Consider the following 24,412-nt stretch of genomic DNA (forward strand, 5'->3'; position numbering starts at 1 on the left):
TGTTGCCGGAGCCGGAAAGCGTCCTGATGTCTTTCAGGAAGTGTGTTCTGGCCGCCTCTAATACAGCGCAGCACTGGACAGGTGTGTGTGACCTCTCAGGAGAACGCTCGTATCTGCCAGGAAAACAAGTGCAACGTGGAAGTAAGCTGTTATCTGAGATTGTGTGGGCACTTCTGATTCAATAGACAAATAACAGGAAGAATAACAAAATGCTGTAAATACACACTACAAACCAGTGTGTTTATGATTGCGATAACAAATAATATAACATGATAACAAATATTGCAATATCAAGCACATACACTGTAAAAAATATGGACGTAGTGTTATGTCTGCCGTAGTGTTTCTGAAGAGCATTTTTGAAGCCCAAAGTGGGCGGAGCCGGCGGTCGCCATCTTGGCAGCGCGTCACTCCTGGATAAAGGCGGATTAGCTGAGGTGATGTGCCGCTAACAGACAGCAGACAAACGGCAAGTAGTGACATCAGCGGCAATCCACCTGTCACTCAAGTGGCCACGCCTTTAATTATGCAGAACTTTAAGACTTAATATAATTTAAACGGATGAGTTATAAAAAAAAATTCCCCCCTCACAGTCATCATGAAGAGCAAAATTTGCTATATAGACCAAAACCACGTTTAGTACCAGGCTGTAAACATATTTTTCTGCTGTAAAGTTGGGCATTTTAACATGGGAGTCTATGGGATTGACTCTCTTCTGCAGCCGGTCTCTAGTGGCCAGTCGATGAACTGCAGTTTCAGACAGACGGGAAAGGTAACAGACATAACAGACAGCTTTTGTACAACTAAAATAACGAGAAGCGGATGAGACCGGATGAGGCATTTTTGCCTTTATGGAAAGCACAGTAAAGGAGAGACATGAGGAGAGAGGAAAAGGACCATGAGCTGGGACCTGAACTCGGGTCACCCGAAGCGCTGCAATATCATTTTTAAAGTCCCTCTGTGGTGTAAATCCAGCTTTTAATGTTGTTTATGTGTCTATGTGGTGTTTTTAATACGCTTTAAAACAAACCATGTGTAAATTCATAAGTCGACAGCATTGCTGAGTATTTTCTCCTTAAAACTGCAGTGAACCAAAGACAGTCTCAAAAACACGCTTTGAAATCGCTGGTGTTTCTGACGTCACAAACTACCTTGTAACCAATCAGATCAACGTGTGATCGTCAACCAGTGGATCTCTGAGCTGAGGGAGTGAGTGGAGGCGGCGCTCATTTGCATATTCATAGAACCACGCATACTAATTGAGGCAAGGGTGTCGAGTTACATTCAAGCTATTTTAAGGCATGAAGAAGTTTTTTTCAAGCAAAAAACTTTGAAAATATGTAATTTTGGTGATCAAAGATGGATTTTAAGGGATAAAATGACTGACTACAGGGGGACTTTAAGAACAAACGTGCAATGAAATCAAATGCCAACCTTTTCCTACTCACCTTGATCACTTGCTTTGAGACTTCACTCTGCAAATCGGCGATAAAAGTAAGGAAGGCCTCACAGTCGTGATGGAGGACGTTGTCTTCAAGACACAGGTTTGTGAATTCAGTTTAGGAACCTAAGTAAAAAAGAAATAGCAGTTAATAAAAATGTTTTATTAAAAGGCGTTATATGGATGTGACATGAATGATAAACGTTCCTGACCTTCTGATGCTCTTCAGGTAGTTCTGAATCGTTTGCCGGCTCTGTTTAGCCTCTTTCAGTTCATTCACATATTCCCAGACCCGCCTCGGCTGCCAAACAAACTCCAGACTCGGTTCCACTGGGTCCATAAAGAACAAGAAGCGGGACACATTTTCCACCTGTGGTATCCAGTCGGACAGCATTAGTGTGATACGTTTAGCTGCTGTCTTGTTTCAGTGGTCAGGCCAGATTCTGTGGATGAATTCCTGAATGTGTGTAAATGAAAGTAGGTTTTTATTTCAATTACCTCCTGTTTGAAATTGTCATTTGCCAGAGTTTTTTCCAAGTAGTCGGAAAAGGCTTTCAGCAGTGGATGACTTGCAGGATGTTTTTGGTAAAGGCCTTTATTTTACATGCTCTTCCTGACTGAAGCAGCAACACTGGAAGAAAACATGTTCAGATGACACCTGTTCATGATTGAACTAATCTAACTAACTAACAGTTCCAGTCAGAAAGGTTTTAAGCATCAAACCGTACACATGCCCTCAGTGAGGGAGGATTTTCTCACAAAGAGGACACCTTGGCATGCATCTAAGGGTTCACGCTGGAGAGAAACCTTATATCTGCCAAGTCATGTGTGTGGAAAGAGTTTCACAAGTTCAGGGGGTCTTAATATGCACACGAGATCTCACAGCGGAGTGAAGCTGAGAGTAAGACTAGGCGAAGAGTTTCACTCAGGCAGATCTTCTGTGAATGCTCTCTGGAGTAAGGCCATTTAACTGTGATCAATACATTATTTTAGCATCAAAACAACGCTTGAGAATCCATGCAAATGAGAAGCTTCACGATTGCTGTGCTATCTCAAAGACCACCAAACTGTCTGATCTGTTCCTGCGAAGAGCATCATTGTTTGTAGGATTTTTAAAATGTTATTGGGCATAGTGACAGTTCTAAACTATTACTGGATTGCATCAAGTTGTGTTGCCAATGAAATTCAATGGTTAACAATGGGAAAAAACTATTTTTTTCCCCTCAGCTTTGAAATGTGATGAAGACCAGGACATGGAGTGGCCTAAAGCAGTGCTTCTCATGGTCATTAAGCAGCGACCCAACATTTTTTTTGTATGGCATTTTTAAAATTGATTTGCCAAAATTAGTAATGATATTTATATACAGGTTTATTAAAAATAGCAAAGTTTTATGTAAAATTCACATTAAATCTGTATTGTAAAAAGCGCTATAAAGATAATGGGGACTTGACTTAAATGCTAGATGTAATGCTCTTGCTATTTATGTTTAGGCTGTAATGTGTGTGTGTGTGTATATATATATATATATATATATATATATATATATATATATATATATATATATTATATAGGCTAAATAATCATGAACACAATGACGGGGTGAAATAGTCTGTGATGGTAAAATCTTGCCTATAGGGCAGCAAATTGTATTTATTATTTGGGCATTCAAACATTTGGTTTATCATTTTAATTTTGTTAAGAAGATTTTGAGTGAAAACAATAGTTTATTCATTTAACATGGTTTATGCTTCTGTACATAACAGACAATGCTCCACTTTCCAAAAACAATAGTAAACAACACAAAAGTAAGTAAAAAAAACCTTGAAAATACTTTAAATATATAGTGTTTGCTCTGTAAAACCTCACTCATTGTAGTAAGATGCCATGGTCATATATTTTTTAAATAAATCAAGTGTGAAATGAGAGTATTTAGTGTATATGTGTATGAGCCATTTGAATAGGCAAGGCAAGTTTATTTATACAGCACATTTCATACACTATGGCAATTCAAAGTGCTTTACACAGAGAGGAATAAAAATAATCCCAAAATAAAAGGAAAATTCAAACAGTTATTCAAAAGCTTTACATAGAAAGGAATAGTTATATCAAAATGGATTTCGATTGATTGCATCATGGCCAGATAAACATCAGGGCTAATACTGAGCACACATGGGCAAAGTAACAGCAGATTCTGTTCTCCAGAATTTAGCAAATAATTGCCTTCCAAATTATGCAAGTGCCCCACGTTTCATTGGCTGTTTTGAGGTGAACTTTACCTTTACTCGACTCAGTTTAGAAAACACATTGATTTTTTTCCTCTGTTAGTGCTGACCACTCACTTTTAACACCCCCACCATTAAACAAATATCCATGATTTTTTTTTTTTTTGCCCCAAATAATTATGCACTAACAGAATAAGTCTTTTAAACCATTGTATGGTTTTATGTCGATTGCATATTATTTATAATATAATAATATTTATGCAGCACATGTTGTCCATAAAGCTTGTATTGAACATTTGTTTAATTAATCTTCTTTATAATTTCATAGGTATTAGGTAAATAATTTTTCCTATTTCTTTTCCCAGTTAAAAGGTATTGGGAGCCAGAAACACCACTGACACATTTCATAATGAAGTTGATTTCAAGACGGTATTACAAAAACAAAAATGCTGGAATTGATTTCTGTGCTTTTCCAAAAAGCAAAACTATATAATACATAATGATTGCAAAAATGCATGTCCAAAAATAGTAAACTACCAAGTTATGCTTAATTTTTTACAATTGTAAAACATTCTGGAAAAAAATGTACAACAACTTTTAATGGTTGCCTATGGCATCTGCAGTAAATATCTCGCCTTACAGTTCACACAACCATAAGCTGATTGTTTACTGCACATTACACCGAAGAGCATTGAGTAACGCTTTACTTGAAGCCTTTTTCATTATAAACGCATTTTAATGCATTAATTATGCCTTTTAATGCACCTTATAATATGGTCTCATAATTGTAACCCAGTTATAATACATTATAGTACTTATCTATTCACTAAAAACAACTTTTTTCATTAAAACACAACAAACACATTGACATTTGTATATTTAACAATTTCATGAACAGGTGTCATTTAACAAGTCATTCTTCTACTATTAAAACAAGCTTCAAGTGCCGCCCCCATGAGTCCAAAGTCAGTGCTTGATTGCAAAATAGATTACTATGGACTACAGGCACTGAGAGGCGTATGTTGAATGAAATGGAAATTAAAAAACTTTATATTGACTTCTAAAGCCACTTTCTGTTACGCCTTTTCAATGCACTAATTGACCAATATGCAATTGTGCACTTCAGTTCAATGCACATATGCAATAATATTAGGTTTTTGAATTGTCTATCATTTGGGGACTTTTGTCTGCAATTTATTGCGGTTAATTTGATGAATCACATTATGTAATTCAATAGGCACAATGCATGATAAATATAATAATTTTTAATCAGTTGACAGCCCTAGCATAACACAAATGACATCAAATTAATGACACTTATTTAATGTAAATTATAATCAAATATTTGTATGCATAATTTGTACTGAAGATGCAAAAACTATAAAAAATGAATGTTAACACATTTATTGGCATGACCCATTAATCATAATTTAGAAACACAAAAGCTACACCGCAAAAAAATGATTTTACAATGGTTTTAGAAAATACTGTTTCAGCCAAATTTCACGTATTTCACGTATAATTCAATGTGCTACTTGCCGTTTCTTTGTAATTTGTGAAATATACAAGTAATTTCTGACAAAACCTCAAAGTGATGCTGATTTCTGCTTAATAGTTAGCCTGAGTTTATACTTGTGTTGACATCATTTACATTGGCAAGCAACTCTGGCTCTAAATTGTTTGCTTATGTCCCACGTCGGTGTATATTATAAAGGTCTGGGCGAGAGAGGAGATCTTTTACTTGGTTGAAGATTGCAGTATGAGAGAGCTGGTGATATTAGCTGCTTTGGTCTCGGCTCTACACGCGGCCAGCCTCCATAAAGACAGTGATGTCGGGTACAAGTGCCAAGCAGATCAGGACAAAAACGCTACGTTAGCCGCCGAGCGGTTCATTAATGAACGTCACCGCCATGGATACAAGTTCAAATTCGTCTCGCTGGACAGTCGCAGTGCAGAGAAGAAGGTGAGCTTTCATGACAGTTTCAGAGTTTCAAAAGAGTGCTTTTAGTGTATTTAAACAACATAATGAAAGAAAAAAAAAATTATGATGTGCAAACTGTCTTGTTTCCATGCAGATTGATCCTTGTGAGGTCGTCTTGGGAATAACCTTAGAGGAAACTGAATGCCACACTGCCAGTCCCAAACCTTTAGATCAGTGTACGACTAGAAGCGAAGCGCAGACGGTGAGCTGAACATCACAGACTCAGATACACTGCCTGTTATTGCTCTGAATATGACTTTTGTGAGTGGTTAACAGCCTTTTAATGTTCCCTTAATAGAAAGTGACTGCGAAATGTAATGTGACTGTCTCCAGCTATAATGGAAAAGCAGCCGTGAAGCGCTACATCTGTGACACTGAAGCAGGTGCTGTAAACAAACCAACAGAGTGACTTTCTTATTTAGTAGATCAACACTCTAGCCTTTCAAAGAACCCATAGCAATGTTTAAGCTGACTTATGTCAAAGAGTACAGAATTTAGGAAATGCAACTCATGTAAAATTATAATGCAAAGTCAAATTAAGTTACATTTCACATAGTGATTGTATATTGCTCATAGTTTTGTATTTTGTTCCAGCTCCACATAAAATACTTGTGACAAAATGCCCTGACTGCCCCAGTCTACTTCCCTTGCATGATCCGAAGGGTCTGGAGAGTGTGCAATCCTCCCTGCAGAAATTCAACAAAGACTCCAGTCATGCATCTTACTTTAAACTGCTGGAAGTGGGAAGGATCAGTACACAGGTGACGCCTTTCAAACTCGGGTGAAGCTTGAATATTCTATGCCAACATTATCTCACGACCAATTCGTACGAATTCGTACGAATAATAAAAAGATGGCTAATTTGTACGACCTCACTCGTACGAATTTTTACGATTTGTCTAAACCCACGTGATGGGTAGGTTTAGGGGCGGGGTCAGGGGTAGGTCATTCGTATGAATTCATACGAATTGGGCAATTCGTAAAATATGTACGATTTTGCAAAAATCTAAAGTGCACACAGTGCAAAGACTGAGAGAGAATAACTCTCCAAACCAGCAGGTGGCAGTCTGTGTTTGTCATTTTTACACCAATTCCACTCAACACTGATAGATTCAATCAAAATATTGACATTTCTGCAAAACTTCTTTGCGCATTTTGTGACAGTTTTTGAATTGAAATGTCCAGCAAATAATGTTAAAAGCATGTTCAGTTTTATCAGACATAGATTAATGTGTAAATCTGGCAACGTTTTATTGAGTTGCTTGTTTTACGTATCACCGCAGTTCTGAATTGTAACGTCCGGTGAATGGTGCTACAGTTAATGATCTATCTATGGGGAAAATGCAGGATAGTCCCGAAATTGGGAGCTTTGTCCTGCGTCCTGCAAGACATTAGCAGTGTCCCGTATTTCAGTTATATCTGTATTATTTTCTGTATTATTACCACTAAGAAATATAATAATAAAAAGTGCATTTGAAATATTTCAAAATATGCGTTTCGATATGGGTGTGTGTAATGTGCAATGCAGAGCAAAACGTCTAAGTTTCGTTGAACAGTTTCAACAGTTTGAATACGGTCATTACAACATTAATTTTTTTAAACATTCTTTGCCTGCATGTGGTTTGCAACTGCATGTTAACAGAATATTTGTCTGTTTTCTTAGTGGATGAGTTTCGGTCAAAGCTTTTTTGCTGAATTTGCCATTATGGAGACAAACTGTTCAAAGGAGGAAGCATCCCAGAAGCCAGAAGCATGCAAGGCTTTGTGTGGGGGTCAGGCTGTAAGTGCACAGCATGTTCATTAATTACTATAATTAAAGGAAGACACTACAGCAAAAAACATTGTCTTTTAAGTCACTGGCCAATTTTGAGATTTTGGGCTATTGTACTCGGTGTTTGGTGTTTTATGCCCCCAACGGCGCCTTCCAGGCAGCGAGGGGATGGGTAGGTTTAAGGTTGAGGGTAGGGTTAGCTGCCTCTAAAGAGCCATTGGGGGCTTAAAACACCATCGAGCATTGTACTCCCATAACTCACATAGTCTTATGTCAGACTAGTTCAAAGAAAACACCCAAAATACACAATTAAATGTTTATTTAATTACACTTTATCTATTTGTGTCTGTAGATTTTTAAGGTTATGTTTGGTTCCATGGACTATTATTTTGACATTCTGTTCCTGTTTCTCCTCTCTGTTTAATTTTATTTTCCTTAGTTACTGATTTTGTCCTCGTTTGTTTCTGTAGTTACATTATTATTTACACATGTGTCTTGTTTGCTGTCCTGGTTTTTCCTGTTCTGCTAGCCATTCTGTTTTAGTTTATAAATGACTTACTGTTGAAGACTTCTCATCCCCATTGACAAGCCGTTACTGAAGAACGACCATCTACAGAGTAAAGAAATTATTGATGGACATAAGCCAATCATCTCCTTCTCAAATATCAAAGAGATGGGTTTGATACGTTCCCTCACACACTATCCTGACCACTCCCTCTGTGTGTTCTACAACAAGTGGTCCAAGGCACCCCCCCCTTCCGTGAACCCCATGCTAGAGCCCATTCCTGCTACGGAACCAGAGCCTGCAGCCAGGTCTGGCTACCCAGTCCATTGTAGGGCCAGGAGATGAGCACTGGCTCATTAATTTGTGGTCCGAGGATCCAAGTCCACACCCTTAAACTTTTCCTTACTCTGCCTGTTCTGTAGGGCTGCCTCCTTCCTTCTCGGTTGATCCAGCCCAGCCTCCTAGCTCCTTCGTGCCAGTCAGTCCCGTTCCCTCTGCTGACTCCGTCCAGTTCCCAGATTCGGCAGTCTCTGCTGGTTCTGTTCAGCTTTCTAGCCCCACCTCTGGCTTTCCGATCCCCAGCTCTGCCCTGTGAGGCAGATTCCCCTGCTCAGAGCCCCTGACTCCACCTCAGTCTGTCAGCCCTTCGGCTTCGCCTTGGCTCCACGCTCCCTCGTCTCTACCGTGGTCTGTCATGTCTTCGCCTCAGTCACCCTGGCTTTGCTGCAGACTTTTGGGCCTCAGGCTGTGCCTCAACCCTCAATTCCTCTGGCTCCACCAGGCTCCTCCTTCCCTACAGTTCCTCCTTTGTCCTTGCTCCATTTGGCGTCACCCTGGTCTTCCGAGTCCCTGGCTCCACCTCGGTCCCGCAAGCAAGCAGCTCCACCTAGGCTTTCCAGACCAGCAGTGTTTATGCCTGTTGACAGTGTTTTCTGATTTATAGAAAGAGATATCCAAAATCTGCCCTAAACCTTTAACTATAATTTCAACAAAATTAAACAATAATTGTGAACCGGGCTTTATCAAGCTCTGTCTTGGAACTTTATGCAAATACAAAACTGTATCTGCTAGTTAATTTTTTCACCATATTCACCTGTAGTGTCTTACCTTACAACTTCATTCAGTCCTTCAGTTCCTTCAAGATCTGTAGTTATGAACACCTCTCTTTCTCTTTTTCTTTCTCTAGCGGTATGGGTTCTGTAAGTCCTCTAAATTCGGAACTCCGGTACCAGGGGTTGAAGGTCTAGATGTGGAATGTACAGTTTATGAAGCTCAGGTATACATCACGATAACACAGTTAAACTGGAATTTTCACTTTCTTCTCTCTAGCTATGCAATTATTGTGCTCTAATTGTTTCCAGAACTTAACTCATCCACTGAAACACCCCGCTCAGTCAAAGAAAGACTGTAAATTCCATGGACCTCACCGCCATCCAGGACATCAACCAGGGCATGATCACCCCCATCGCCCGGGACATGGAGGCCATGACCACAAGGACAAAACACCTGACCAAAGAGGCCGTCCAGACCATGCTGGCCATGACCACAAAGAGAAAACACCTGACCAGAGGGGCCGTCCAGACCATGCTGGCCATGACCACAAAGAGAAAACACCTGACCAGACGGGCCGTCCAGACCATGCTGGCCATGACCACAAAGAGAAAACACCTGACCAAAGGGGCCGTCCTGAACATGCTGGCCATGACCACAAAGAGAAAACACCTGGCCAAAGGGGCCATCCAGAACATCCAGACTACTGTCCAGAAGGCCCTGTAGGGCCTCCAGAATCAGACTCTGAGGGACACCATGAATTCCCATGCCATGGCTTTGTAAAAATACCCCCCTCTGTTTATCCAATCTGCCCCTTCCCTCCACCACGTATCTGCACGGGCCCAGGACTTGTGCGCCCTCCTCCTCCTCCTCCTCCTCCTAAGCACACAGGACTTGTGCGCCCTCCTCCTCCTCCTCCTCCTCATCGTCCTCGTCCTCCTCCTCCTCCACCTCCTCCTCAGTAACTAACAGTAAAATCTGCTGAGGAACATCCAGGTGTTATCCCATGTTGCAAGTTTTGAAAGGGAAAATATTAAAAACTGAACAACATAAGTGTGTAAATGTCTCCAGTACATTCAGTCCAATAAATACTCTTTACTGGACCAGTGTGATTGACTGATAAAGGTCCTGAAACACAGTATTACAATATTATAAAACAGCTGTGACAAGAAAATCAAATCATGTATAAATACAAAGTTCTGTCATCAAACTCTAGATGGCGCAAGCTAATAGGTCCTATCGCAACCTGCTCGTAATCACATCATTATCTATAGGGCGCAGCTGATTGGTTCCTGCTGTATCAATAGCCAATGAGCTTGCATGCTCAACCTTTGATTGATCATTGATCTTTTGAATATAAGACTAAGAAAACATTCTTTAACTTTTCTACTTGGTTCAAAAAATACCATTTGCTGAGGTGATAAATGCATCAACACACAATCATCCAAGTTTACTGTCCTAATGAGAAATCAATATGCTATTATTCCTTAACACCAGAAGAACTAACAGTTAACCTGGCTGTGTGATCCTTTACTCTTAGCATATATGCTTCTGAAGAACCATAACATTTGACACAAATGGCTAAAGTTTATTATTACTGATCATTTCAGTCAGATCTTAACAATTTGTGCAGTACACTTCAGTGTGGATTGAGACACACAATGTAATACAGTCTTTTAAAAGAGGCTGTCATTGAAAGATAGTTTAGCTTAAAACTATATTATATTTAACAATATACTGTATAATAAGTACAGCTTGTGATCAGAGAAGCTCATGCGAAGGGGAAATTCTTAAAGACAGCAGCAAAAGTCTGTTTTTTAACTTTCTTAACATTACAAGTGGACTTTATCATATCATTTGACCCCTTTAAGCATACATAATGTTGTGTTCACAACATCTCTACAACAACATGGTATTGACCTTGCAGCTGCAAGTATCATAGTCCACACATAGTGACATAATCTTATGTTTACATGGAAGAGTTTAGAGAAACATGCAAAGCTTAGGAATCAATTTACATGAGTAAAATGTAGTGTGCTTCCAAAAAAGTTACAAATTAAGGCACAGTCTAAAGAACAATGAAATCAATCCACGCCTAACTTATTTGGATAGTTTAATGGCATGTTGTGTTATTAGATTAGTTTATCAGGGGGAAAAATGATCAAAAGACAAGGTTTCAGGGTTCATTCTCAGAAAACACAACCCTGAAATACAAACAGCAATACAAGACAAATTCTGCAATTTCTCAGAAAATGGAATAAAAGAACTACACAGACAGTCATTTTTAGTAGTGGTATAATCTGACTAAATAAAGAAATTACATTTAAAAAAAAAAAAATGTTGGTCCCACTTTGTATTGATAGGTGTCTTTAGCTACTATGTGCTTTATTCTCGAAAAATCCAACAGAAAGGCGAACAGATAGCAACACACACTTAGACACATACACATAGACAATACCGGACACTGAATTCAAACAGAACTGAACATATATGCAGGTGTTAATGATGGTGACTGATGAGTGAACGTAATTAGTGTCCATGACAACAAATGAGTGACGAAGGCAGGTGATGACAAAACATGGCGAGTCCAAACTAACGTGAATGTGACAGAATGCCCCCTCCCACTAGGCGCGACCTCGCTCCGTGAAGAGAAGATGAAGAGGATGAGGGGATGGCGAAGGGATGGCACAGACAGGCAGATGAAGGTTCTGGGGGTGGAAGGACGACCGGGAGGAGGACAAACAACAAAGTCCAGGGTAGTGATGAAGGTGGAGTGAGCCAAGGGGTGGCCTTGAGCAGGGGCTGATGGATTTCCATCCAGGCCACAGCCAGCGGAGTGCTCTACGGCGGCGTTGATGGAGGGAGGAGCCATGGAGGAATGCTTGTGAGGGGAATGACTGGAGACGACGATGGCGAGGATGGAGTCCACCGCGCAGCCGATGAGCCGGGGTGGTGAAGATCCTGGTGGCCGTGACGGAGCCGCAGAGACGACCTCCCGAGAGGGCGGAGGTGGAGCCTGAGGTAGGGCGGAGCAAGCCGCAGCAGAAGGGGTGGAGGACCAGACAGCAGCGGACGGTCCACAAGTCCACAGCAGAGGTGAAGCAATGTCTGACCTTGGTGGAGCCGACGTGCCGAGGGAGTCCAGTGAGACCGAATGGCTGATGGCCCATGCAGAGGTCGAGGGTGGAAGGAGCACAGGCGCTGGAGCCAGGGCGACGGGTCGAGGCAGAGCCTAGCGCACCGAGGCCGGGGGCGGAGCCTCTGGCTCCTCATGCCCAGGAGGACATGGCTCCCGACAGGTCCGAGGTGGTACCACGCTACTGAGAGGCAGAGGTGGTGCCGAGGGACTGAAGGGTGACAGAGATGACTGGGTGGTACAGATGGCTGGAGACTGGGGGATTGACTGGAGTTCCATGCTAAAACCAAAAAAGAATTGAGTGTTCTGAATTCGAACACTCAATTCTGGGAGAGGGAGGCTGGGCGGGGCCAGCGAGACAGGTAGAGGACTGACAGGTTCAGGCAGCAGTACAGGAGCAAACAAATATCCTCTCCAAAATAAACCCCAAACTTCCAAACCCTCGAAGTCCACCAGCACCGTGGCGATGTGGTCCTCGGTCGCTCTTGTGGGCGCGGGCTCATTCATCGTGGCGATCTCCATCGCACTACCTGCGGTCATCAGGTCATTGATCCTCGTCGTCTGGGTGGTTCTGGCTGGGCACTGGATGGGGAGAGGGGCTATCGGCGTCCTCGAAGGTGAACGCAGATCCGCAGGACGCCAGCACCCACTCCACATATGTTGCGAAGCTCCCTCGAGGAACCTCCCCGGACAACTGTGAAAGTGTGGTGGCGTTGAGTCCGACATCCAGGAACGTGCACAGGCAGTTATCCGGGAAGGTGGTCTGATGGGCGAGATCCAAAAATACTTCAAAATTTTTCTCGTGGTAGCGTTCTCCCTGCTCAAGACACATGAGTCTTAAATTATCGTGATTTTAACGGTAAAAGACTGTAAAAATGCTACAGTGAAAAACTGTTAATTGATTAACAGAAAGTTTCCGTACTATATACGGTAAATAACTGTGATAGATCTAATGGTACATTTAATGTAATTTTACTGTAAAATACCGTTAAATTTACAGTTTTTGAAAGTGAAAAAGAACAACTCATTGTATAATTTACAGTGAAAAAACGTAAATTGACATTCCCACAATTCCCTGTTTCTTCATATTTTTCTTAGTTTGTTCTAATCAGTTATGTACATTAGGGTTTTATGTTACATTTAATGTTGTTAAATTAATGTTTATTGCATTTTTAAAATTTCATGTGTGTTACCATGATGGTGTTTAATGTTTGTGTGAATGACACTGTGCAGCTTCTATTATATTAGTATTACATTTCTTGTAGAAGAGCTGCTTGTGATGAGCTTTGATTGATCATGTGACTCTCATCACTGCTGTGATTGGTGGTTATCAGTGTATTACAATGGTACAAAACAGATATTAATACTTCAATAGGATGTTAAATTCACATTATATCAGATAATGAATTACGGTTTATTACTGTCAATTTTAAGTTGAGTAAAACCAATAACGTTGCTACCGTATTTTTGACGGTAAAGTACTGGCAACCACAGCTGCCGGTTTTTTACCGTAAAAATCACGGTTTAATTTTTTACAGTGTGGAATGTCCATGGTACAAACGCGTTCACTTGTTTGATCCGGTATTCTGTCACGGGTGGTTGCTGGCAGGCAGATGAGGAAGGCATATAGGAATCAATTCAAAAGGTTTATTCTCTAAAGATCCAACAGAAAGGCGAACAGATAGCAACACACACTTAACATAGACAACATGTCCATGACAACAAATGAGTAACGAAGGCAGATGATGACAAAACATGGCGAGTCCAAACTAACGTGAATGTGACAACATACATGTTTTTACATTGAACTTATGTATATTTAAAAAAAAAAATACTTGTATGTAATAACAGCAGTTATTTATATCTATAATTATATCTATAAGTATCTATAATTACACTGTTGACCTAAACCCACCCTTAAACCTACCCATACCACCAAACCTCTCCCTAAACTGACCCGTATCCACCTCAATAGCAGCAAGTGCTGTGTAATACAGCATCAACACAATCAGTACATTGGTACAAACTTATTTATTGATGTAAGCGCATAGTAATTTAGGAAACCTAAAGTGTGACCAAAATGTTTTATTTAATAAAAACAAATCTTTACATACTAAATAATGGGGACGCACTGTTTCCTGGGATCGACCCTATTTTCAGTGCGGCGAGATAATATCATTGGCCTCATGTTGCAACATAAGAAGAAAGTGTTACAAAATCCACAGTTGATTTGATTAGGGTTCATAGGGTTTGACTGATAACCTCAGTTTGCAAACACTGGAGGTATTTGAACTCGTCATCCAACAGTAAGCCACACAGATCTACAGCATGTTGCAACCTGCCCTCTCCCTTAAATCAATCATCCATTTGATCACACTAAGAGTGAGTGCAAGGGGCCTGTGATGTTGATTGAAACTCAATCAGGCGCCAGTAGCCAATCAGGAGAAGAGAGAGGGGTTTGTGGCTTTTAAATGACATATAAACAAGCTTCCATGGAGCATCTAGCTTTGTTGCTGTGTCTGGGAGAACGAGCGCAGCTCCACCATGAAGCAGTGTGTGGCATTGATGATGGCTTTGCTGTGTGTCCACGGGGCCCCTGTGGACGTTTTGGCCCCTGGATCCTGCCAAGATGCTGTAGCGAGCGGTGCGGCCGCTGAAGCTCTGAACAAAATCAATCTGGACCGCACCGAGGGCTACGTCTTCAGCCTGGATCGTCTCAGCAATGTCCATCACATGAAGCATGTGAGTCATTTTCAGGTTCTTGAGTTCAAATGGATACTTTTACATTCCAAGTCAACAGACAGTATTAAAAGAGTAATAAAAGAGTAACAATTTAAATTGATTTAAAAGTAATTTAATCTCTACTTTTTAGGGATCTATTGTCCTATTGACTATGTCTATCTAAAGGGACGCAATGGCTTCACATTTTATATATAACACATTTTAATAAATTTTTACTAACGCTTTTTTTTTTCTTTTAGGGTGAAACAGGGATTGTCTTCTATCTCACACTTGATGTTTTGGAGACCAGTTGTCATGTCCTCAGCAAGAAGAACTGGAGGAACTGTGAGATCCGAAACCCTGAAGAGTACCCAGTATGGTTTTGCTAATCCATAAAAAAACTAAAATAACTTGTTAATGATTTACTTTGTTCTGCATTTTAACAGCCTTTTCAACCGACAGGTCTATGGACAGTGCAAAGCAGTGATGTACATGAACAGAGTTCACAGAGTCGCACGCCTGTACAGATATAGCTGTACCGTGAGGCCAGGTAATGACCAAACACCAGGGTTTTATCATCAGTGTTGGGGTGACGCATTACAAGTAACTTGAGTTACGTAATCAGATTACTTTTAAGTAACGCATTACTTTTAAATTTACAACAAACTACTTTTTCAAATAAGTAATAGAAGGTACTTAGTTTTCCCATTTATTGACTGACATCCCTCCTGTCCTCATGTTGAGAGTAATCGTGAGTGCATAGGCGTTGTGTGTGAACATGACGGTGATTGTAGATCTAGACTTAATGTGAACATGCATTTACTCATCTCATTTGCAAAAAAATAAATAAATCAGCGTTCCTCAAAATGGAAAAAAAATCTGTGAAATGCAAAATCAGAATACTACTCAAACCTCCAATAATTCAATATGTTAAATAAAACAAATACTGGTATGCATTTAATCTTACTTTATTGACCAATGTACTTGTTGCTGACTTTCAATGATTCAGTGAAACCTTAAGAAAAATTACTTTAGAATTTTTGTTTTTATTGGTGAAGTAAGTGTTAAACTTTCTTCTCCTGCATCCTATTCTTCAGCAATCCAGAATAGCAGGCAGGTTTGCTTGAGCTGCACTCTAACTGTACATGTGCAAATTACCTGTTCCTTCAGCCTTATTATTTCAAATTTGATGTGAAAGGGCCTTTATATTTGGCCCAATTATTTTTTATAAAAAAGCAAAAAACAAGCTCATCCCAGGTGAGAAAAAGTAACGCAAGAGTAACGTAACGCATTACTTTTCTTAAAGCTGCAGTCTGTAGTTTTTCCTCTTTGTCGCCATCTCTGTTCGAAATCTGCAATTGCAGTTATTCGCGGAATTATCAACTGTACGTGGGTTGTGCCTCGACACGGCACAGCGCGGATGAATCCAATGTTTTGAGGAGAATGTGCGGCTGTCAATAGTGTGATACTGTCATTCGCAATCACAGATTATACTTTTTGGAAGTACGACCAACATAAGAATTTTCAGCGTAAAATGTCGTCTGAACAAGTAACATCCACTTTTGTTCTGACCAACTAAGGGGAAAAAAGCATTGCAGTAAATCGCTGATTAAATCTAACGATCGCTCATCATATCACGTCAAACCGTGCAAATTATACTTTGTTCTCAAATTGTTAATGTTAACAACATCAGCATTGCGTGACATTTAATGCCCTTCCGATATTATCCTTGTTTTCGCATGGGCCGGTTGCAGTCTCGTTTTTTCTCCGAAGTCTTTCGCATTTGTTCGGGTGAATCTCCAGTTGGTGATTGTCGTTTGAACCTTTCTGCATCCGCCATCAAATTGATAAGTTTTATCATATCAAGTGCTGTGAGAAAAGGCTATAAATCTCCACCACCAGCATCCTCACACTCATAGCCTACTAGCCGAGACTCTTCTTTATGTGTACAGATGTGACGTAATGATGCAAACACATGCTCAAATTTCCATTATTACAAGCTTACCGTTTTGAATCGAGCTACGGCAAGCAGAGAGTTTTCAACACTGGCTGGTTATGTACTTGCTCAAAAATTTATTTTGGATAATTTTTAACCCAAAAAAGCTACGGACTGCAGCTTTAAAAAGTAACTAACGCAATTAGTTACTTTTTAAAGGAGTAACTTAATATTGTAATGCATTACTTTTCAAAGTAACTTCCCCAACACGGTTTATCCTCATATGCTGACAGAAGGCAAATGCAGTAACATGACTCTCGCTCGGCAGTGCCCGCCTCCAAAATCAGGGAACGGTGCCCAGATTGCCCTGTCCAGCTCCCTCAGGACCACGAGGAAGCCTTGAAGACCGTGAAGATGGGCATGGAGAAGTACAATAATGAGAGTGCGCTGGCCAACTACTTCATTCCTCTGAACATTACAAAAGTCTCCGCATCGGTAAGTAAGTGAGCCAGTAACTAAGCATGAGGAAAAAAATGAGGAAGAACACTTTTTTTTAACAGAAAGCTTAATGTGGACATGATGTTTGATACGTCTTTATAGCTTCACTTCGGAAGATTCTACACTGTGGAGTTCACCATCCAGGAGACGGCCTGCTCCTCCAAAACCGCTGTAGCTGATTTCTCCAAATGTGAGGTCATGGCATGTGAGTTTGCGGTAAGTTCTGTAGGAGATGCATAGAAATACAGTCATCGTATGCTGTGTTCGTCTTATTTAAAGGGAATATTTATCACATGTGTTCCTGATCTTTCACTGTGTAGCACAAAGGATTCTGCAAAGCGTCTCACTCTGTCCCAGCCATGGGCGAGGAGCACCTCAGTGTTCAGTGCGAGATCTTCGAACCGGAGGTAAGATGACCCGTTTCCAACAGCACTTGAGTGTGTGTTTGAGATCAAAACAAAACACTTCTCTTAAAGGGGAAATACTCCACTTGCAAGATGGGCTTTCAATAAAACTTACAACACTAGTGCTTATGTTTTTCAATATACTGCAATATATGCATTGACCATGTATGGCTATATATTAATACATATAAAATATTTATAAATGAAGACAAAAATATCATTACATGTAATATTCACAAAGTTTTATCCTTTATGGTGTACATATATTGCACATACATGTTCCCATATAAATGTGAATGTATGTATACACACACATTCACAGAATGAGTTACAACAGATTTCTAGTTCCCAGGATGCTTTGCTTCTGACTGTTAAAGGAGAGTACATGTTACAATTAAGTGTTATTTGATGTGTTTTGCTCAATATTAATATAGGGGGAGATCTGTTAGTGTTTAATGTTATATTATTTTGGAATTTAAAAGGTTTTCTGTGTGAGTTTTTGGGGTCATTGTGCTGAAGAGTCGAGCCTGTGGTTCGGGTGACAATTGGCCGAACATCATTAAGACTATAATTACTATATATTTTTTTTTAAAGTACTGGCTGTGCACTCCTGGCTAAAAACTTGAATACATGAAGGTGTGCTTTTGTTAACTAGCTTGAACATATGAAACATTTATAATGTAAATAATTAAAAATATAAGAAATATTTTACATTATATATATATGTCTTTATATATGTGTTTATGCTGCATTAGTAAATATATCTGCAATATATTGCAGTGCCATATCTGATCACATATCCATCTATATATTATGAAGTGTATTACTGAATATAAAATTACATACATTATGATATATTAGTAAATATATTGTCATTGTTTTTCAATATATTATTCTATATATTTTCAAATATTCTGTTAAACCATTTAATATATTGATTATTCATATATATTATGAATTATTTATTATAAATATTTTTTTTTTTCATGCAAGAATGCAGTGGAAAGGCGATTTATATACCATAAAACTCGTAAAAAAAAAATGCGTCATCTGACTGACTTTTGCTGATGAATAAACAGGGACAACTCTGTGAAAATAAAACTGAGAAAGAGTCCACATTGTTCATTTACATATACTATTACCAACATTGTTACCATACAAAACTGGTTGAAAATAAGCCAGGTTACTCTTTAATAATTTTCATTTACTGTTGTTTTTAGACGGCTGAAGAGCAGAAGAAAAAGCACTTGATCGGAGGTGAACTGGATCACAGTCACAGCAGCACAACAGGCGCGTCTTCAGGACACGATCATGAGCATGACCACACCAAACCCCACACACACAAACACGACCATGAACACACTCACGACCACGGCGAGGGCCACACACACACCCACTCTCACGATCACGAGCATGTTCACGCCCATCACGCCAAGGCCCATGAGCACGCTCCGGGCGAGTGGGAGCACCACCACCACCAGTACGCTCACAAGAAGGAGGAGACCCATGAGCACGACCATGAGCTGGTCCTGGACCACGAGCACAAGCACAGACACCTCCACGAGCACGAGCACCACCACCACCACCACCAACATGAGCAGCAAACCCCAGTGAGGCGCCCTGAAGGGATGGTCAGCGTCCTTCCTCCTGTGGATAAGCCCATGACCCTTCCGTCGTTCCCCGAGAGTCCTGCTGCAGGACCTCCACAGGCCTCCACCCTCCCGTTCCTCCCGGACCCCCAGATCCCAGGACAGAGGGAGCCCAGCATCCAGGCCTTCCCCAGCACCACGTCCCCCGAGTGCCCTGCTCCCTCCACCATCGAGAACGGGCTCCTCAAGCAGATCGTCAGTGAGGATCCGCTCTTTAAAACCACTGTCTAGAGACCTTTGAATATGTACAGTGTCAGAAATACTGCAAGAGGTACTATTATGCTTTGTGCAATAAAGCCTGTTTTGGCAGTCACTGATGCTTGTGTGATTAGCTTTTTAGATGTACAGCAGTCATCTTCATGAAGGTATGGCAACAGTGAGCAAATCCAGTGGTGTAATGTAACTAAGTTATAATACTTTGTTACAGTACTTAAGTTTTTTTGAGAATTTGTACTTTACTTGAGTTTTTATTTCTTTCAATTTTTACTTTTACCTAAAAAATTTAAACTTTTACTCCGATACATTTTGCCCAAAGAATATTCGTACTTACTACTGTTACTTCTTAAATTAACTTGTTAACTTAAATACTTTTATTCAAGTGTGGCTTTCAGGTACTTTAGCAAATCTAATCTAAATCAAGTCCTCAGCCTTTTGTCACAAGTTAAGTTTTTTTTTAATGTGCTGCAGGTTAATTTCATAAACCCTTTTACATTTACCTTTATTTTCCTCATATTATTCATCCTCTCTTCCCATAACTGTAACAAATCCTTCCCTCGCGGGTCAAAATGACCCGAAGCCCTAAAATTATTTTTTAAATTATTTGTCCAGAAAGCTTTTATCATTTCATTTTGATAATATTTTTCTATTTTTAATGCATTTTTTAAAAGGATTTTTTGTTATTTTTTATTTTATTTACCTTAAATTAAGTCAAGTCAAGTCACCTTCATTTATATAGCGTTTTTAACAATATGGACTGTTTCAAAGCAGCTTTACAGTGATAATAGGAGATTACAGTAACAGAGATTGTTTTGGCTTTACAGCAGCTCTAGAATAAAGTTATTGTCCAGATAAAGTTAGTTTTGATTGATTCACTTCCGTCGCAAAGATCATTAGTTATTAACTTAGGGGCCGCTAACATGACACCGTTCTAACAGAAAACCCTTAATGCGCTTAAATTACTAGATTGTATCAATAATTCATATATTTTAAGCACATTCTTCACATTCTTTCGACTTAAATTCAAAATAACTCACCATTTTATGCATAACCATTTTAATTCAGCTCAAAATATCTCACATTAGGTGTCTCTGCCGACCTCTTGTGGAAAACAAATAATATAACATGATATTTCATGACTCTTGCCACTATAAGGCGCTATAAGCGCTATATGGCGCAAACGAGCAGTTTCGCTGGGTCCTAAAGACAGTTTTTCCTTCAGTTTATTTATTAAGTAAGCATTGAGGTATGTATTTAGACATTACATAAAAAATTGGTAAAGTTTTTGCATTTTTATTTTTCTACATATACTGAAGTGTCAGATATTGTAACAATTCAAGTTAGTAAGGTGGAAAGCAGAGTGGAAAAACTAACAAACAAAAAACAAGTAAATATTTATTTGAAAAAACTGATTTTAATCATTGCTTTAACAATCCATTGATTCTGCTTGAATGAATGCATGATGTTAGCTAACTGCATGCTTTGTGTTATCTCAGAACTGTACATTTCTGCTATAAGGACATTACTTTGAGTCAGTCAACTTTGATAACAGATTGCTCTTAATTTTAGAAACAAGCATTTTGCGTAAAGCTGCTTTAAAACTATATGTATTGTGAAAAGTGCTATATAAATAAATGTGAGAAAATGTAAGAATGTAATGTACCATGGCAGATCAGAGAGCTGTGTAAAAACATCTTTAAAGGAGGATCTGGAATGGTTTCTGATGGATATTGGGCAACTGATGGACTTTGTTGATACAGAAGCAACTCAAGTCCATCAACTGCCCAATTCTGCCCATTCTACTAGATGACATTCATAGGTTAAAGCTTTGGATGTATTCTTTCAAGCAGAGGATTTTATACAAACACCTTACACACGTAATAATTTCTTGCCAGAAAAATGGGAACATGGCAAAAAGTTATGGGCTGACAGCAACAATGAGAGTTCAGATGATTGGAATGAAGACCCTGACTCACTTAAAGCTTTGATCTGAAGATGAGAGCAGGAATTATATCCTGATAAATAACACACAGATCAAGCTCCAGTACAGAACACATGGTCATGTAGTCGCTCAGATGGCAATGCTTCAGTTTCTTGTTCACTTTCCTTCATCTGAGATGCAATAGCAGTCAGACAAGTCAACTAATATTGCTTCACAGCTAAATCTCCAGAGTTCAATTAACTCTGCTCTGAGAACCTTTGGTCCCACTCTACAGAGAGTTAAAGTAACTCTAAATCCATGTTAAAGTTAATGAGATAATTAAATGATTAATTACCTATGTGATTATTGAGCATTAGTGATGAAAACCTGCTTGGTAACAAGCAGAATCATTGAAGGATAGAGAAACAGTAGAACTACAACTGACTTCAGCCACAGCCTTAGATGAAATCAACTGAAGAGAAAAGAAGACATTAAATCTGTGAAGATCTCAGCAGAGGAGGATTAAACACCTCCACAAACAGCATTACCAGCTTCACTTATTACTAACCAGACTGACTTTATTTCTGTCAGACGGCTACACAAGTTTTTATTGAGAATTAACAGGGGTTTAACTCTAATGTGTTTCATTTGAAGTCACCATAACAGTGATCAGTATTTATTAGTTGGGCTCTTAACTCTTATTATTGCTTTCATCTTTTTTGGCTGCTGTGACCGTGTGTTTGTTAAACACATTTACAGCAGCAAAGAAAGCTAAAGTGAAATGAGATCAGGTGATGAAGGTTACATGATGATGGTTTTATAATCATCATGAAATAACGTTCAATGATGTTCTTTGAATTTAACAATTGTGTTGTTCTATTAATACATCCATATTACACACCCTGAGTTACTGCAGCATGAGATCCAACAGGATTATAACAATCAGTTAAAATCTTCACAATTTTTTTTAAACATGAGCACAAAAACTTAACCTACGGTGACACACACAGATATCAACAATCAGCACATGAATCTCAACAATGGTGACAAACAACTAAATATTCAGAGAGTCACAAAAAAGCTACTAAATGTCACAACAAAAACAACAGCAAAAAATAAAAGCAAATAGTTAGAATTAAACAAAATAATAGGACAATTCAGCTGCATAATTTATTCATGTTGCAATGCATGCTGGGAGTTTTGTACTATGCTGCTTCCCAGCATGCATTGCAGCATGGCACTTTTGATTGTCACCATTGTTGAGATTCATGTGCTGATTGTTGATGTCTGTGTGTGTCATCATGGATTAACTTTTCGTGCTCATGTTTATTAAAATCACTTCATCAGTGATTGTCTACTTCATAATGATTATAAAGCCATCAACAGGAATCCATCATCACTTGATCTCATTTCACTTTAGCTTTCTTTGCTGCCACAAATGCGTTTAACAAACACACTGTCACAGCGGCCAAAAAAGACAAAAGATGTTATAAGAGTTTAGAGCTCAACTAATTGAAACACTGATCACGGTTATGGTGACTTCAAATGAAACACATTATAGTTGAACCGTTGATAATTCTCAATAAAAACTTGTGTAGACGTCTGACAGAAATAAAGTCAGTCTGGTTAGTAATAAGTGAAGCTGGTAATGCTGGTAATTTAAACCATAATCGTGATTAGTTATTAGTTGTGCTCTTAAGTCAACCTGAAGCTTTCGCACGCACTCCCACCGAAGCTAAGCATGGTTGAGCCTGGTCTTCATCTGGATGGGAGACCTCCTGGAGACTGGGTATCTGCTGGAAGAGGTGTTAGAGAGGATCAACCTGAGGCCTGAGTGGGTCCTAATGCCCCAGTGCAGTCGCAATAAGCTGTACTGTATAAAGGGAAACTCTGGTGTAAAATAGTCCCTACAGCCCCTCACATATCATCCAACACCCCAGTACAGTCGCCATAAACTGTAACCCATGGGGCAAAAATAATCCCATACCAGGCAGTTAGTTTCACATCACAAATTATATAATACTTTATTTAGTTCTTACAACTTACATGAAAGCACTATGAAAGATAACATGCTGGAAAGTCACAAGGCTGCTTTAATCAGTAATGTAAAAACAACACATAATCAGAGACTGTGAATGAGATCATTGGTTCAGGCACTACATAGGGATCGTTACCATCAAAAATAATCAACACCTGATCACATTTTTGCTGGGCTTTCTTTTCCATATCAAACATGCCATACAAACACACAGTCACACCAGTCAGAAAAAAAGAAAGAAAAATGTTTTACTCAAAGTCATAAGTTTCTAATATAAAAAACATACAAAAGAGTGTTGGGACAATGACGGTGTGCATTTATTTGTATTTATTGAACTCAAACAATAAAATAAAAAAACATCAAAAACTATATTAACATGGTAATATTATTTTTATTTACAAAAAACAAGGAACTCCCGCACACTATCAGTACTTGCAAATGAGTAGAAATTGAATGAGTAGAAGTTTAAAACCTATAGTAGTTCTTATTGAGAATTAACAAAGGTTTAGGTGTTGATGTTTTATTGAAATGTTTGGTCACCATTATGGTGATCAGTGTTTCCTTTAGTTGGGCAGTTTGACTCTTGGCCTTTGATGTGAGTTTGAGGTCTTTGTAACAGTGTTTACCAAAACACATAGTTTGTTGAAAAGAAAGCCAGAAATTAAGATGATCAGGTGATATTGTTTTCAGCATCATAAAGTAGAATAAGGCACTAATCGTATACCTGACCAATACTGGTTATTTGTTATTAAAGATGGCATATTATGCCCCTTTTCACAAGATGTAATATAAGTTTATGGCGTCCCAAGAATGTGTCTGTGAAATTTCAGCTCAAAAAATTAATCTCAAAAATGGTGACATGCCTCATGCTGCAATGCATGCTGAGAGCCGTGAGTGTTATACTATGGTGACTCCCAGCATG

General features: G+C 39.2%; 2 protein-coding genes across 2 annotated transcripts; both read left to right on the forward strand.

Moving 5' to 3' along the window:
* The first annotated feature begins 3,992 nt into the window (after window positions 1-3,992).
* ahsg1 (alpha-2-HS-glycoprotein 1) lies at window positions 3,993-10,074 on the forward strand. Its single transcript, XM_084116641.1, has 7 exons — window positions 3,993-5,627; window positions 5,740-5,847; window positions 5,944-6,028; window positions 6,240-6,406; window positions 7,309-7,425; window positions 9,108-9,197; window positions 9,283-10,074. The coding sequence occupies exons 1-7, from the start codon at window positions 5,424-5,426 to the stop codon at window positions 9,934-9,936; spliced, it is 1,425 nt and encodes a 474-aa protein (XP_083972767.1). The 5' UTR covers window positions 3,993-5,423; the 3' UTR covers window positions 9,937-10,074.
* A 3,314-nt stretch (window positions 10,075-13,388) lies between these two features.
* On the forward strand, window positions 13,389-19,628 carry fetub (fetuin B). The gene is made up of 7 exons (XM_084116642.1): window positions 13,389-14,849; window positions 15,089-15,202; window positions 15,291-15,378; window positions 17,093-17,259; window positions 17,365-17,478; window positions 17,583-17,669; window positions 18,887-19,628. Exons 1-7 carry the CDS (start codon window positions 14,652-14,654, stop codon window positions 19,544-19,546), a joined length of 1,428 nt encoding a protein of 475 aa, XP_083972768.1. The 5' UTR covers window positions 13,389-14,651; the 3' UTR covers window positions 19,547-19,628.
* Window positions 19,629-24,412: the final 4,784 nt, after the last annotated feature.

Source organism: Abramis brama (genome assembly GCF_963993115.1).
Source record: "Abramis brama genome assembly, chromosome: 6".
Classification (NCBI taxonomy): Eukaryota; Metazoa; Chordata; class Actinopteri; order Cypriniformes; family Leuciscidae; genus Abramis; species Abramis brama.

Bases quoted from the DNA above. Each gene is read 5' to 3' on its own strand.
- fetub (XM_084116642.1), top strand. From the start codon at position 14,652: ATGAAGCAGTGTGTGGCATTGATGATGGCTTTGCTGTGTGTCCACGGG. The intron at 14,850-15,088 runs GTGAGTCATTTT...TTTTTCTTTTAG, and splicing joins ATGTCCATCACATGAAGCAT to GGTGAAACAGGGATTGTCTT. The intron at 15,203-15,290 runs GTATGGTTTTGC...TTCAACCGACAG, and splicing joins GAAACCCTGAAGAGTACCCA to GTCTATGGACAGTGCAAAGC.
- ahsg1 (XM_084116641.1), top strand. From the start codon at position 5,424: ATGAGAGAGCTGGTGATATTAGCTGCTTTGGTCTCGGCTCTACACGCG. The intron at 5,848-5,943 runs GTGAGCTGAACA...TTCCCTTAATAG, and splicing joins CTAGAAGCGAAGCGCAGACG to AAAGTGACTGCGAAATGTAA. The intron at 6,029-6,239 runs GTGCTGTAAACA...ATTTTGTTCCAG, and splicing joins CATCTGTGACACTGAAGCAG to CTCCACATAAAATACTTGTG.